We start from the raw sequence: 16,292 nt of genomic DNA on the forward strand, positions 1-16,292 counted from the left end.
TATAACTTGTAAAAGTCAGAGTCATAGACTCATACAGCACAGAAACAAACCCTTCGGACCAACTCCTCCATGCCAACCAGACATCCCCATATCCCTCTAAACCTTTCTATTCGCGTATCCGTCCAGATGCCTCCACCACTTCCTCCGGCAGCTCATTCCATACATGCACTACCTTCTGCTTGAAAAAGTTACCCCTCAGGCCCTTTCTAAATCTTTCCCCTCTCACTTTAAACCTATGCCCTCTAGTTTTGGATTTCCCCCACTCTTAGAAAAAGCCTTGGCTTTGCATCCTATCTATGCCCCTCGTGATTTTATAAACAAAAGCAAATTAAATTAGATTGATCTCAAACTTAGCAGCAGAATAATGCCCCATTTGATATAATGTAGTATATCCTCTGACTTGAAATGAGCAGCATCAAGAAAGATCTGTTGGTCCTTTATTCAGATTGGTCTATAAGTAATCCAGTTGTTCACCAGTTGGGCTGGATTTTATGTTCACTATCTATTGCATTTGAAGGTGGGTGAGGAGGTGAAATCAAGTCGGTAGCCCTCTTGTTGACTTCCCACCTGCTCCAAACCCCTCCGCTCTTTCTTTTATTGCTTTTCTTAAAATCTTTAACAAGAAGTAGCCCCATGCCCTGTTACTACCACCTCATTCATTCCATCAACCGCTTGTGACCTTTATAGTCCCAATACCAATGTAATGTGAATCTTGCTTCTAAACTTTTCCCCTTGCATCTACCTTGTCAATTCACCCTGTATCTATGAGGACAGACTACAGGACCCATGCTGAAGTGAAATAAAATAAAGTTATTATGTGTAAAAGGAAACTGATTAAAAACCTATTCATTACAATTAACTATCCTTAATCCTTCAGAACATCAAGTATTGGAAATCATAGTCCCACTTCAATGTCTATAATCACTGAGCTGTCAACCAAACTGTGACCTGAGGGGCACTCCACTGTGATAATGGATTTTGGTGAAAACAATCTTAAAATTATAGCATTCAGGCTTTGGTCCACAGACGGAATGAAATAAAATGGTTTTTCAATTATTTCAACAAAAGATATTTTAAATACTTTGACAACCTTACTGACAGTTCATGTTGACAATTTTGGTTCGTTTGTGCGCTTTTGAGCCTATGTTTAACAAGCCCATAGGTCACCTGATACCTTTTCAAGTTATCCTGGAACCAAATCCAAAAGGACATGTTATCTCTCCTACTTATCTAATAAACTTCGCAAAATTTAGACCTGTCCTATGAGATTTAATCTGCAAACATCACGTTTCCTGCTTCTGACTAATAAAAAATCAGGCGTGACTGAAGGCAGCTATAATAAATGGGTAGCTGCTTCAGTCAACTACAGATGTACAGAACCTGCCTCTGTTTCTCTCCATCCCCACCAATTGCGTATGTTACAGGTTCTGTGTTTAGGTGCAGGAATTCCATATTCAGGCCCCCAGACCCATTTTGCAGCAGCGGAGACCAGACCTAGCCATTACTGACCCTGCAAGAAGGCTGGAAAAAAATGGAGTATGGAAGAAATTATGATTTCCTGTTCTAAAAAAAAACGTAAAATGTAGCTATTCTTTCATCCAGAATAAACTTTGGCTGTGTATTCATTTAAACAGCTTGCTGTAGAATTGTACATTAACACTATCACTGTTCTGGAGTGTGGAGACCAAAATCTAGATTTTTGAACCAGCTCTGATATTTCACATTTTGGGAGAGTTTTCATGAAGTTGGTTTTTTTTCCTAAAATTGCCCCTCACTTGTGTTTTTCAATGTTCCTAGGGCAGGAACTATCAAGGTTCAAAAGTAGGACAGAAGCCGAAATGAATACGCAGGTATTGACTGTGTAACATCAAATTTGGCTTTGAAAAGTAGATGTCCATAGAAGAAAGGAAACAGTTTTGGGAGGTGAAGTCCTGGGGAAGGATCAGATAGAGTGAGAGATTTTTTAGTAATGACAATTGTGGGAGAAAAAGCATGGAGGATGAAACATTTAGGACTTAAATGCAAGAGAGTAAAATTTAGAGGAGTATTCACCATGGATGTTTTGATTAAAATAAAGATGAGAAAGGGCGAAGATGAAGGATGGATCATCTCTCAGATGACATACCTCCTTGTTTGCTTCTGTTTGCAGAATCAGCCCAGTATTGAAGTCTTTAAAACAGACAGATTTTAAAATCTTTATTCAGGAATGACTAAATTTGATGCTATTTATGGTTTTCTTTCCCTGACCTTTCTGATGCAGCAAAAACTATATCAGGTTTGTTTATTACAGCCTGGCCATCAGTGGGTTAGACTCCTGTAATGTAAATGGGTTTTCCATTTTTGTAATCCAGAAGAAATTATTTTGAGGTTTGATGTGCATATGCAATCAATGCAAAAATTTACTTTTTTTGGTTCTTTTGTAGGTCTGCCAATCAAAGAATATCTGCAGAAGAATCAGACCCTATCTGAGTTTTTCCTGAACAATGCATCACTTCCCACAGAGGTGATCGATGATTTAATGGCAGCAAAATTAAATCTCAATCAGGTAATCATCCTTAAAATGTAATTATATGTAAGGTTCTTGCAGGGGAACTGTATCAAGTTGCTGCTGGGTATGATGTGATACATTAATCAAAAGAGTTCATGGTGATGCCTCTGACCATTATGTAGGCAAATTGGAAAAGCTCAATCCCCGGTCTCACTATGAGTAAGTATTGGCAGTGGTACTTTAGTGACAAAGAGAACAAAGCAATCAAGGTTTCTACTGATTGCTAGATGTAAAGTCTTGATGGAAAGTTTACAAACTAGTCATGGAAAATGATCATATTGCAGGATTGAATAATGCACCAGCCTCCCTTGTCTGGTGCTATACAGAAAGAATAATTTCTTGTGCGTGGTAACTGCAACAGAGTAAGGGTTATCTGTACAATTCTAATAGCCCTGATATGTCCTAAAGGTTCTGCCTCCCACTATAACTTTGTTAGGAGAACAGCAGAACTTCCAGAAAAATGACCAAACATACACAGGAGATTGGATAAACCCTTGTAGAAAATCAGGATCCACATCTTAAGGAGAAAGCTTAGGGAAACAAAAAGTGTATTCAAAAATGTGGTAATATGAAGTACGAATGGAAAGGGTCGGCGATCATTGCCTGTGATTCCGTTGGGTCCCTAGTGAACATGTTCACTTTCTGTACTGTATTTTTGGGATTTTTAAAGTCAATTTCTGCATCTATGTTACACTGAAAGGTTTTGTTAAGGACCACTACCTCAATCATCCTGAGGATTATGCAATATGCAGAGTTGGGTTCTGAATAATGCCTCGCATGACTGAACTGAACTTTTGTTCTGGGTCTTGAATCACTTCTTTTTTGTAAAGCATTTCAGAAAATTATGTTTTTATTTGAAGAAATAGTGCATGGCTTGTCAGCAGCAGTTCAAAACCTGAGCCAATTATTCAGTGAAAAGTGCACACACTGATTGCCATTGGAGCAGCCAAGTGATCACTCAGTTGTCAAGAGCATCATTTGACCAAAGCCCAATGCACCACCTTAAAAATTCAATCCCTCCACCGGTAGTGCTCATTTGAAGCAGGTTTCACTGTCCACAAGATGCATTGTAGAAACTTGGCAAGCTCTCTTCATGCCACTTTCCAAACCTGTGACCTCTACCATGTGGGGCAAGGTCAGCAGATGCATTGAAACACAAGGCTCCCTCCAAGTCACTTGCCTTCCTGATTTGGAAATATATTGCTGTTTCTTTACTGTCACTTATTGGAAAAACTTGGAAAGCACCATCTTCTCAAAAGCATTCGGAATGATTAATTAATGCTGCCTTTGCCATTCGTGCACACATCACATAAACCAATTACTAAAAGATGAACCTCAAGTGTAGAGTTATCACCATGGTTAAGTGTCAGAGGGTTATTTTTTGGTGTTGGAGAAGTAAATTATGCTATTAGATTTCTACATACATACTTGGACCTGACTTTAGTCTGCCTGGGTTTGGATTTTGCAGATATCCCTTGCTGGTTCAAGGGAAAGTTTTAAAGAGATTGCTTGCAACGTATCTCATCTCTCCAGTTTCTTGGCTACAAAGAATAAGAAGGCATTCAACCGTTTACAGAAGAATCTATGTGCCTTACCAGAGAGAACACTGCAAAAAGCAACAACTATTTTCCTTTCTGAGGTCAACTTCTCCAAACTCTTGGCGGTTAGTTTGATTTTTTGTTATTCAATAATCTAAAGTCTGTGTGATTATATTAAGGTGTTTGTGTGGCTTGTTAACTCTGTTTGCTAATTTCACTTGCACCATGATGAAGCTCAGTTATACAGCTTCAACCTAGCAGTAGTTTAATATATTGTGTTAGAGTTCCCCTGCCTTCATCCTTGAACTTATCATGAGCACCAGCAGAGGAAGTCAGACAATATGAAAGCATCCCATTAGGTCATTGAGCCCAACATAGCAGATAACAAATCTAATAATCACCTGGTAGGAGCAAATATAGCAGATGCTGGAATCTGTACTGAAAACAACAAATGCTGGAGATTGCAGTGGGTCAGGCAGCATCCATGGAGAGAGAACAAGCTAGTGTTTCAAGTCTAGATGACGCTTCATCAGAGCATCGTGCTCGCAAGCCCATTTGTCTGTCCTTGGCATGCTGCAGTGCTCTAATGACTCACAGCGCAACCTAAAGGACCAACATCCATCTTCAGACTAGGCACTTTACAGTCTTTTGGTCTTAATATTGAGTTCAACACCTTCAAATTGTGAACCCACTCCCACTTCTTCCCTTTTTGTTTTTAGCTTTACTTGTTACATTCTTTGTCACCATTTCCTCTCTCCTGTCCCCCCCATCCCAGTGGGATTGTCTGTTCTTTCCAGTTTGGTAGTTAGACACACCCCTGTTCTGCCATTCTCACCTTCCAATCACTTAATCTGAACTCTACACCCCATCCGCCCACCCCCCTCCCCATCCCCAACTATAGTATAAATACTGCCCCCTCCACACTTCACTTCAGCTTTGATGTAGAGTCATCTAGACTCAAAACATTAGCTTGCTCTCTCCATGGATGCTGCCTGACTCACTGTGATCTCCAGCATTTGTTGTTTTCTAGTCATCACCTTGCTGTTATGTTGTTTTAAGATACACCTAAGCAAAAATTAATCTTGATTAACATTTCATCTGAAGGGATTACATTGTTAACATTGTAGTGTACTCTCAGCATTACACTGGAGTGCCAGCATGAATTTACCCTAGAATATGGATTGATCCTTCTGATTCTTACACAAATATATTGGGAGTTCAATTCAAGGTAGCGCCTTTATTTTGCTAAGCAAACAGAAAAGTGCTGTGTTATCCATTTACTAACATTTCTGACTGATACAGACATAGCTGTGCAATTTTAATAACTGTATTCTGTACTTATTTTGGCTCTGAGATTAGAGTTTTGAAATGTGGAATCTTGTAACAGTTGTATAGGGCATTGATGAGGCCACTCCTGGAATACTGTGTACAGTCTTGGTTCCTTAGGATATACTGCCATTGGCGGTAATTCAAACAAGATTTAATGGGCTGATTCCTAGGATGAAGGGGTTGCCTTATCAAGAACAGCTAAACAGGCTAGGCCTTTATTCATTAGAATATAGAAGAATGAGTGGTGATCTTACAGTAAGACTAGAAGGCAGTAAGAAATAGGAACAGGATTAGGCCATCAATTCTGCTGCACCATTCAATGGGATCATGGCTGAACTGACATTCCTCACACCCACCTTCCTGCCTTTTCTCTGTAATCTTTCATTCCCCTACTGATCAAGAATCTATCTATCTCAGCCTCAAACATAGACACAACAACTCTACTCCTACAGCTCTCTGTCACAAGGAGTTCCAAGAATATGAAGATTGTGAGGGTGCTTGGCAGGATAGATTTTGAGAAGATGTTTCCGCTTGTAGCGGAATCACGATCGACGGGTGGTAGTTACAGAATACGGGGACACTCATCTAAAATTGAGAGGACAAGAAATTTCTTCTCAGTGTAGGTGAATGTATGAAATTCTCTATCCAAGAGAGTTGTGGAGGATGCATCACGGAGAGTATTTAAAGAGGAGGTAAATACATTTTTGAAATATTGATGAGTTGAGGGCTATGAGAAGTTGACATGAAAGAGGAGTTGAGCAGATCAACCATGATCTTGTTGAATTGTGAGGAAGGCTTGAAGGCTAAATGTCTGCTCTTGTTTCTTGAGTTCTTATGTTATAACAAGCCTTTGCTTTAGCGATATTGCCAAATGATACACATATGTAATCTTACTAATGATTTTCCCTTTATAAGAAAAACTGTCCTTTGCAGTGACAGAACATTTTGCTTTTCATCTGGTGTTGCTATTGAATTCTTGAGTTGATCAACATCTGATGATAGGCAAATCCTGTTTATTTCCATTTTATACTGTAACAGTACAATTACCAGTTTCTGACCTATTGTTTGCTCTGCAGGAGAGGATTACGTTTAGTGCTGGGAATGCACTTGATGCATCTAATGCCCTTAACAGTTTTATACACAGAGTGGGATCTCTTGTGCAGCAGGTAAGTTGATTATAATGATAAAATGACTACACAATAATGTGACAGTAATTGATGGGTACATAGTGCTTCAGTATCTCCTGATTTCATACTGTCTCCTTTTCATATATTTCTTTCTCTTATCCTGTATGTCTGCAAGTGCATTTCTTCACCTTTTCTTGATTGTCTCTTAATATCACCCAAGTAGCCCACTTTTCAGAGAGCATGGAAGAAAGACACACGGAGCAAATTGTGGATGTTCCAAGCCTTAATGCCAAGTGCATTAGTGAGGTGCTCTCGTGTATGTCCAACATGCAGATCCACATTTATTATCTACTTTCAATCTCTTTATTTCCAGTCCACTCCAAGTTAATTCAACGTTGGTTACATTAAAAAGTGTTCTCTTAGTTTTCTGTGACCAGCTAAGGGCAATAAATAGCAGCAGAAAACTGGGAAGCCTATGATTGTATGAGACATTAGATTATGGTAATCCAGTAGTTATGTTGCTGGACCATTAAGCCTGGGAATAAGAATTCAAATCCCAACGAGGCCATTTGAGAATATAATTTGGGTTCAAAAATAACTGGTAATAAAAAAGCAAAAGCTCTCAGGATTGTCACACTAATGTCAGTTGTGAAGGATTACTGATGTCCTGATCCAGTCTGACCTGTACATAACTCCACTTGCCACACCAGGGTGTTTGACTCTTAAACTGTCCTCTGAAGTGGTTTTTCAGCCATTTTAGCTGTGGTTCCAGAATAAGTTCCATTTGCTGTCTTTTTCGTGGCAATTTGAAATAGGCAAGAAATGCCAGGCTTCCCAGTATACCCATAACCTTCGAACAAATAAAGGAAAGGAAATTGGGAACCAGTTTGGGGGCTGTTTATAATTTTATATTCAGCCATATAATTGGTCGGAAGATTGCACTGCACACCTCCCAGATTGTTAGATGACCTTCAATTCAAAATTGTTGAGAGGTTCCAGCTCTCTAGTTGTGAGAGTAGCTCTTCAAAACAAAAGTTAAATTAAAAGTACAACGACAGGACCTGACCATATTAGCAGTCTAATAGAAGATCTTTCTTTCTTCCTACACCAAAGTCTTTGTCCATGTGATCATAACCCAGTCCCACAACTGTCTGTTTTTTCACTTTTAATCTCTGTGAAAGACTTTGAAACATTTTTGTTTAAGGTGCTAAAGAAATGTGTGGTCTGTTGTTGTTGCTGAATCTTTGGTTTTGTAAAGTGTGCAGTTGGAGATGTGATTAGGTTGGCTCTCGTGTATTCCAAAATTGTACAGTCTTCTGACCATCCCTCTCTTTCCCTGCTCACGCATGAAGAATATTCACGTAGGTGAGGTGCTGGAGAGAAGTTCACAATTGTTGAATTATATCTTGATGAGACTTTCAGGAAAGAAAGGGCGAAGGAGAAATCGGCGAAGTAAAGTTTTTTAAAAATAAAAGCCTGTGGTTGGGGCTGGTTTTGTTTTATTCATGTTTTTCCTGTTCTGTATTTTTAAGACTTTATATTGATCTATTGTTTACATTTCTGTAGTAAGTGTACAGTGCTGGTCACCACAAGCATTATGTGCTGGCTTAATTATAATCTTATTCAATAGGACTTTTTCAACTGCAACTTTTCTGCTTTTGTGAATTTATTTGTCTTCTCCCCCATAGTTCTCATGAGGTGTTAGAGCAGAGACTCCAGATAAAACAGATGCCAAGAATCAGTGAAAGGATTTTAGGGACACTATGAAGAAAAGTCTCTTGGAGTAGCTTGCATGAAGGCATTGTGTTGTGTTCAATCCGCTTTCAACACATTCACCACTTGGCCAGAAGATTGGAAAGAATTTAGCTGTTACTTGAAATTCCTTTGATGCTACACTATAAAACCTTTGTACCAGAACAGGATTTGTTTTTTCTCAAATTGTTAATTTGCAACAGCTTGAGTCTGATTCTGACTGATTTTATCTCTAGTTATTTTAGGCTGAGTTTATTTGGCCTGATGAAGCTCAAATGTCAACTCTACTATCACTTGTGGACTGGCATTCATCATTGGCCCTGATATCAACTGCAGATATGAAATCAATTGAACTAAATAACAAGATTCATAGTTTAAATTGAGAGCGACTGATATCCAAGTTGTATGCACAGGGTACCATTAAGCATTCAGTTGAATAATTTTGTTTCAAAGATACACAAGTAGCTCAGATGAGCCTGAAACATTACCACCTATGTATCTTTCAAAGATGGGTAGAACAGTAAGATGAGAGGAGGACATTAGTCTACAAAAGGATATCGATAGATTAAGTGAGTGAAGAAAAAAATTGGCACGAGCAGTAAATCTAGAAAGAATAGAAAAGCAGTATTATTTAAATGGAGAGAAACTGCAGAACTTTATGGTACAAAGAATCTAGGTTTCTTGGTACATGAATCACAAAAAGCCAATATGCGGATACAATGAGTGATTAAGAAGGCAAATGGAATGTTTAGTACAAGGGGAATGTAATATAAAAGAAGGAAGTTTTGCTACAGTTGTACAGGGTATTGGTGAGATCACATCTGGAATACTGGACGCAGTTTTGGTCTCCTTACTTAAGAAATGATGTAATTACTTTAGAAGCAGTTCTGAGAAGGTTCATTTGAACCTTTCCTTCCAAGATACTCATTTCATCTCAGGAATGAGTCGACATTAGAGTCTAGAAAAAATGAGAGGTGATCTTATTGAAACATACAACATCCTAAAGGGAGTTGGCAAGATGGATCCTGAGATGATGTTTTGTGGGAGAGATTAGAACTAAGGGACACAGTCCAAAAATGAAGTGTCTCCTACTTAAGAGGGAGACAAGGAAAACTATTTTCTCATGTTAGTCCAGGAATTTACTTCTCATAGGGGAGTGGGGATGTTGAATATTTTTAAGGCTGAGTTATATAGGTTCTTGATGAACGTGGGAATCAGATGTTAAAGAGGGCAGAGAGGAAAGTAGAGTTGAGACCACAATCATAAAGCCAGGATCTTATCAAATGGGGGAACAGGCTAGAGGAGACAAATGACTTATTTCCGCTTCTAATTTGTATGATCATGTGATGTGCCTTGTTGTTGTGATTCAGAAACAACTTTAATCATTAAATTAAATCTTATTCAAAGCGTGGGAATGTTCAAAGAGTAGAAAGATAAATACAGTAGGTTCTGCTACAGCGCAATAGTTGTATACCTGTACAGCATTGCATTATAGAAATAATGGGGCCTATGGGAAAAGTGGGGTTGGGGCAGACCACCAAAAAATATCACTCAAAATTGCTCAAAAACCACTCAAAAGCCTAACACAAAGGATACCCACAGTTTGAATAAATGTTTAATTCATATCTAAAAATGAAATAAAAGTAAATTTAACACCTTATCTTGAAAAAATGTCAAGATGACTTGATGGAGGAGGTGGTGTTGAGGTTGCTGTGTTGTTCATGTTGATCATGTGATGTCAGTTCAGAGTCTTTTTCAGCGCTAACATTGCACGTGGTCAGAACAAAGCCCACAAAACAATCGTGTGATGTTGGCGCATACTCCTCTGCGCACCGATGGAATTGCGTTATAGCCAACACAAGTTTGTGTTTTAGAAATAGCGTTCCCCTATTTGTCAGTGGTGTTTATAGCCAATTCATGTTGCTGGAACACACATTATAGCAGAACCAACTGTTTGTCAGGAGGTTCCACTTGTGATCCAACACTGTTAAAGGAGGCTGAACATTTTCTAGATTTTGCATCTGGTTGAACTTAATCTTGGAGATTTCAACATGTGTCCAATTCCCCTACTGTTCGATTAGCCTGTATTCCATTTTTTTTATTTAAAAATATAACAGCGTGCAAAGAAAATAGAAACCTTGTTTCTTGATATCCTTTTTTTCTCCTTGGTGACCATATCTATACTCAGGGGATTAATCTTTAAATTCTGGAGACTCCCAGACAGTCCCAGAGTGTTAGCAATGGCACTTTTCAAAGACACGTGTTCAATGGGCTAACAATGATTCTATTTACTATAATCTGGTATTTGAAATTCATGTCTCACGTTATACAACTACATTACCTTATAAATATTGGATCTCGCTAACCTGATGAAAACACCGAATACATAGCACAAACAACTAACAATATGAATCAGAATGCAGTGTAACATAAATGCAGCAAGAGTAACTGTGTGTCAACTTTGTGAGCATTGTTTCTGATCCAATTCAAATGTATCAAATTCACAAGCAAGGTTTTGTCGACTGTGCCTCACTTTGACTTTGTAGAATCATCCTCATTTAATGAAATTCATTATCTAATCAGCTTTTAAAATTGCCTCTTGGAGCTCCTCTATTTTTGCGATTAACTTGGCAAGTGTCAAAACCAACACCCTTGGCGAAAATCTCAATGGTTGCCTGTCCCAGATTAAATTAAACAATGTTGATTTCTGGTTGATCATAGATCACAGAATCCCTACAGTGTGGAAACAGGCCCTTTGGCCCAATACATCCACACCGACCCGCAGAGCATCCCCCTATAACCCACCTAATCTACAAATCCCTGATCACTTATGGGCAATTTAGCATGGCCAATCCACCTGGCCTGCACATCTTTGGACTGTGGGAGGAAACCAGAGCACCCGGAGGAAACCAATGCAGACACTGGGAGAATGTGCAAACTCCACACAGACAGTCGCCGAGGGTGGAATCAAACCTGGATCCCTGGTGCTGTGAGGCAGCAGTGCTAACCCCTGAGCCACCGTGCTGCCCCTGTCTCGTGCAACTTTCTGATTAACCTAGGAGATTACCTGTTGGTTGCTTCCTAAACAAATTAGTAATATTCATATGAAAATCTGATTCAAATTATTAAGTGGATGTGGAATTTTATAGCAACATTGTGAACAGCCGATAATACATACATTAGGGAATATGCATTTAGTAAGAGAAAATATCCAGATGTATAAATGTCAGTACATTAGTTGTTTCATTCATTAGTTAATCGGGTCGGTCCCTCCACTATTGAAAAACCCAGTTATTTTTACTTGGTCCTGTTTCCCAATTTAAAAAAAAACATTCTTCTTGCTGTTTCAATCAGCTGTAACTTAAAATGTCATAGTCAGAAATAAATAAGTGACAATTTGCCACAAAGTTCCTTCAAAATTTACCTAACCCATTAACTTAAGTGCATTAACACATAATCAACAACCACCTATTCAATAATCAACATACTTTGCAGTATAAGTAGGGTAGGACCCAAACATGATCACAGGAATTGTGATAGATGATTAACCTGTGCCTGTTCTGACGTGAGCAGTAAGCTGACTTTGTGCTCCTTGCTAATTTAGTGATTGAAGTGTGCAACACGATAAGTGATCGGTTGAGTGACTGCATGCTTGGGCAGAGTTGGGAAATTAAGAGGCTAGCCTACACAACTTAAAGCTAGTTTACACCACCTTGAGAACGGGGGCATGTTGTGGCTGGAACAGGTGCTGGATGTTATTCTACATCTGATCTGGAATAGACAAAGACCTAATGTGGGAGGGGGTCTCCAAGATTTTCCAGTGATATGTTGGAGGCCTTGTGCAGGAGGAGAGAAGTCCTCTAACTGCAGGACAACAGGAAAATCTACAGACCGGTTCCAATATTTTGACGAAACTTAACAGCTATGTTAGTGAATCCCAGCAATCTAGCTGTGTGAACTTGGATACTGTGTTAGAAGTTCAATGACCTTCCCCAAGTGGTCAAGGTCACTAACTGTATCTTCAAATGTGGTGTCTCACCAATTGCACCTCATCACTCATTTTCAATATTATCCATCAGCCATGACTCATTCCTAACATTTGTAAGTCATCTCACCCTCACAAACCTAACATTGCTGCAAGACTTGCAGCTGCTTCTTGTAACTTTCACATACAGCCAGTTATTTAATTATGACACCCAGAACATCCAAACGCATTGTATCATATTCACTGATACTCCTCTTCTTCAATGCCTTTCAAGACAAGGTGCCATGTACCACATACCTCTGTGGAGGATGGTAGTATGCGCCATCATTGGAGTGACGATGACCAAGGCCGTGGCTAACATTGAGGCTGATATCGTTGAATATGATATATTTGTACCTAATGTTCCTCCCCATACCACTTACTGCATAATTTCTTCTGATCCACAGGTTGAGGTGGTGTAAGCATGCACCTCATGTTTTCCTCCCTTGTTTCACCGCAGCCCCTACCTTTGTACATTTCTCCTTTCAGATGTGTCAGAACTGCAATCTGGGGAGGTGGGGGGGGGGGAATCTAATGCTGCTCCCAGGAGTGGGATATGAGACAGTCAAGGGAACTTAATTGTGCAAGCAGAAAAAGTGAACTACACAACTAGATATTAAAGTGAGTAATAAGTCAATGGTGGATTGGGTTTCCCAAGAGCATGTAATGGGAATCTATTTGAAATGCAATAGAAATTCATACATGTTCGTTAAAACACATGAGATTGTACATTTGCAGTTGAGTTAGCCACAAATAAGAAGCACATCCGTTCATAATTACAAATGGTTAAATACAACATTGTGAGGTAGTCTTTGTGGTAGCACTTGAGTGAGCAGGACCAGGTCATTTTCTATGGAGAACTTGGTTGGACTGGGGAGAGGATGTTGAGTTGTGGCATTGAGCTCAACGACAGCTGTCTAGTCAGACCGGAGTATAGCTAACCAGTGAAGGGTGAACAACTTGTTGGAGAGAAAGGGAGAGAGCTGGATGGTGCAGTGAAGAAATGACGTGATTTGTATATTCTCAGTAACACTCAGGTGCTGTTGGTTCCCATGGCACAACTGCAGGGATGGCTCCCCTGTAGCAGGTGATATCCACTGTGTGGAACACGCAAATCCCAGTTGAGAAGATGTATGATGCCTCCTGTACCTCAACTGGGGCAACAATAGAATGGGTGATTGGACTGAAGATTTTGTTGCTTTAACTGCTGAAGTAGAGCATTGCAGTATACTGTGTAGAGGGAGCCTCTTGGATTGTTATAGTCTGCTGCACTCCACACAGCCTTGCTGTGCTACTGCACAAAAAAAGTGAGGAATTCTGTTGGGGAGGTGGAGAATCCAGATTCATTCCTCATTTAAAGGTGACAGGAAAGAAACAGAGGGCCCTGAGGTGTAATGTGGTACGGTTCCAGCTGTAGAAGCCAGGGCGCTGGTGCAATGAGACCTCTGATCCATTCATTGAAATCCAATTTTAGCCAGAGTGAGGCACAAACTCTTTATCTCTGACATAAGAAATGTGCAAATTAGGTATACTCTCTTTCAATTAACTTACAGATTTAAAACATCGGCTAGCGAGATCAGTGCCGGATCCTTGACCCTGTGAAGTAATGATGAGGTTTTTGACTCCTATTACCACCCGTGCTGCACAAAGCTAGGCTCCTCGACATGAATGACTAGTTGGTCAGCTGCTGTGTAGTCAGCTGTACCATCTCTGAGTAGAAGTCCCTTACACTTCCAGTCTGTTGTTGGATCCCTTGTTACAACGAGCAAATGCCACCCCTGATCACAGTGTTTGAAGTGTGATCGGCAGAAAATGCTGTCACTTGCCCTCATTTGCAGCCACCAACTCAACTGGTGGCACTGCATTTATTTTTGACTTTTTTATTATTCATTCATGGGATGAAGGTGTCGCTGGCTAGACAGCATTTATTGCCCATCCCTAATTGCCCAGAGGGCAGTTAAGAGTCAATCACATTGCTGTGGGTCTGGAACCACATGTAGGCCAGACCAGGTAAGGATGGCAGTTTCCTTCCCTAAAGGACATTAGTGAACCAGATGGCTTTTTCTGACAATCGACAATGGATTCATGGCCATCATTAGATTGTTAATTCCAGATATTTCTCGAATTCAAATTCCACCATCTGCCATGGCGGGATTCAAACCCAGGTCCCCAGAACATTATCTGGGTCTCTGGATTAACAGTCCAGTGATAATACCACTAGGCCATTGCCTCACCAGCTCACATAGGACCTGCATTGGGTAAGAATGAATGAATGACCTGCAGCCAAGGTGAGTGATGTGAATGTTTGGCAGAGGATGAGGTTGCATACAGTTTCTGCTGCAGAAGACTCAGGTTTGGTGGAGCCAGCAGCATGAGAAAATGCCGGGTATATTGTCAGACCTGTCCGAAAGCCTGTGGTCACTGACTCAAAGTGTATGGAAGTATTGGGTATCATAAGCCTTGGACAGAGACCTGATCCTCCTTTTCTCGTGTGGAAGTGGTTGTCAATTTCATTAGTAAACTTGCACGTTTAACCATGTTAACCAACTGGCTGGTGTCTCCGCTTCAATGGCAATGCGAGTAGAAATCCAACACCTGGATGTTGCAGAGGAAGCTCTGGCATCTATCATTCAAAAGTAACCTTATTGCCATACAAGCTCAGCCTCTTCTCATAGGAACGTAATATGTTGTTAAGCAGGCTCAGACGGCTGTTATCTTTCCTGTAGATTGCAGAGTTCACAGGGTGTTGTAAAGTGTCACAGCTTTCTAGCAATCTGCCCTCCACATTGCTCGGATTGCTGAAGCTCCAGTCCGAGAGATGGTAATTGTTCTGTCAATATCAACTTGTTGACCTCTCAGGATGACATCATTCATCCTCCCATCCCTACCACTCTGGCATTGCCCTTGCTGTTGCTTGCCATCCAGCACAAACTGCTGCTGCCCATTCTCAGGTGGTGTAGTCTAAACCTGGATCTTCTAGGTCCAGAGCTGCTTCAGGCCAGCCTGTAATACATGCTTGTCAACTGGAAATTATGTTTATCAAATCTGCTAGAGATTTTTTTGAGTAAGTAGGGTGGTTAAGGGAGAACTGATAGATGTAGTGTATTTGGATTTCCATAAGGCATTCAATAAAGGTTACTGTACAAGAGTTTATGACATTACGGTTGATACATTAGCATGAAGAGCCAATTGCCTAATTAACAGGAAACAGAATTGAGATAAATCAGTGTTTTTAGGTTGGAAAACATTGACTATCATGAGGATCAGTGCTGCAGTCTCAGCTATTCTATGTTATGACTTGAATGGAAGGACTGATGTGTATTGTAGCCACATTTTCCAATGATATAAAGATGGGAAAATGCATTCTGGGGAAGATACAAAAGGGATATCAATGGGTTAAGTGAATGGACGAAAAAACTGGCTGATCAAGTATGTTGTGATAAAGGTGTTTGTCTACTTTGGCAGGAAGAATAGTTAAACCATACATTATTTCAGTGGAGAAAGAAATCTGGGATCTGGTTATCAACAAAAAGTTAACAGGGAGTCATTCAGAAGGCAAATGGAATGTTAACCTTTATTTCAAGGGGGATGGTAGAGAAGCTATGCATTTTGAGACTACATCTGGAGTACAGTGTATAGCTTTTAGTCTCGATACTTAATGCAAGACATACTTGCATTGGAAACAGTTCAGAGAAGGTTCACTGCATGGATTCTGGTTGAAGGAGTTGACTGATGAGGAAGTGTTCAGTAGGTTGATGTAGCATTGTGCAGGAACACTAGGCTAGGCAAAGATACTAAGGGAATGCACAAGAGTCATTATTGCATGCAATGTGCCATGGTTTGATTTATAAATTGGGCTTGAAATTTTTATTTTCTGCTAGTCTGCATTTTAGCATGGCTAAAATGGGGCTAAGTCAACACTGATGGTCAGTAACAAATGGCATGTAAGATGTGGCACTGTTGGCGAATCCTTA

At 40.0% G+C, this 16,292-nt stretch overlaps 1 protein-coding gene across 1 annotated transcript in view; it reads left to right on the forward strand.

The window, feature by feature from the left end:
- abca7 (ATP-binding cassette, sub-family A (ABC1), member 7) overlaps positions 1 to 16,292 on the forward strand; it is a 181,282-nt gene that overhangs the window by 51,459 nt on the left and 113,531 nt on the right. The window contains exons 6-8 of the mRNA XM_048613899.1: positions 2,424 to 2,545; positions 4,017 to 4,211; positions 6,492 to 6,581. Of these exons, the coding sequence (XP_048469856.1) occupies positions 2,424 to 2,545; positions 4,017 to 4,211; positions 6,492 to 6,581 (407 nt within the window). The remainder of the gene's footprint in view (positions 1 to 2,423; positions 2,546 to 4,016; positions 4,212 to 6,491; positions 6,582 to 16,292) is intronic.

This window comes from Rhincodon typus, chromosome 29 (assembly GCF_021869965.1).
Source record: "Rhincodon typus isolate 14 chromosome 29, sRhiTyp1.1, whole genome shotgun sequence".
Classification (NCBI taxonomy): Eukaryota; Metazoa; Chordata; class Chondrichthyes; order Orectolobiformes; family Rhincodontidae; genus Rhincodon; species Rhincodon typus.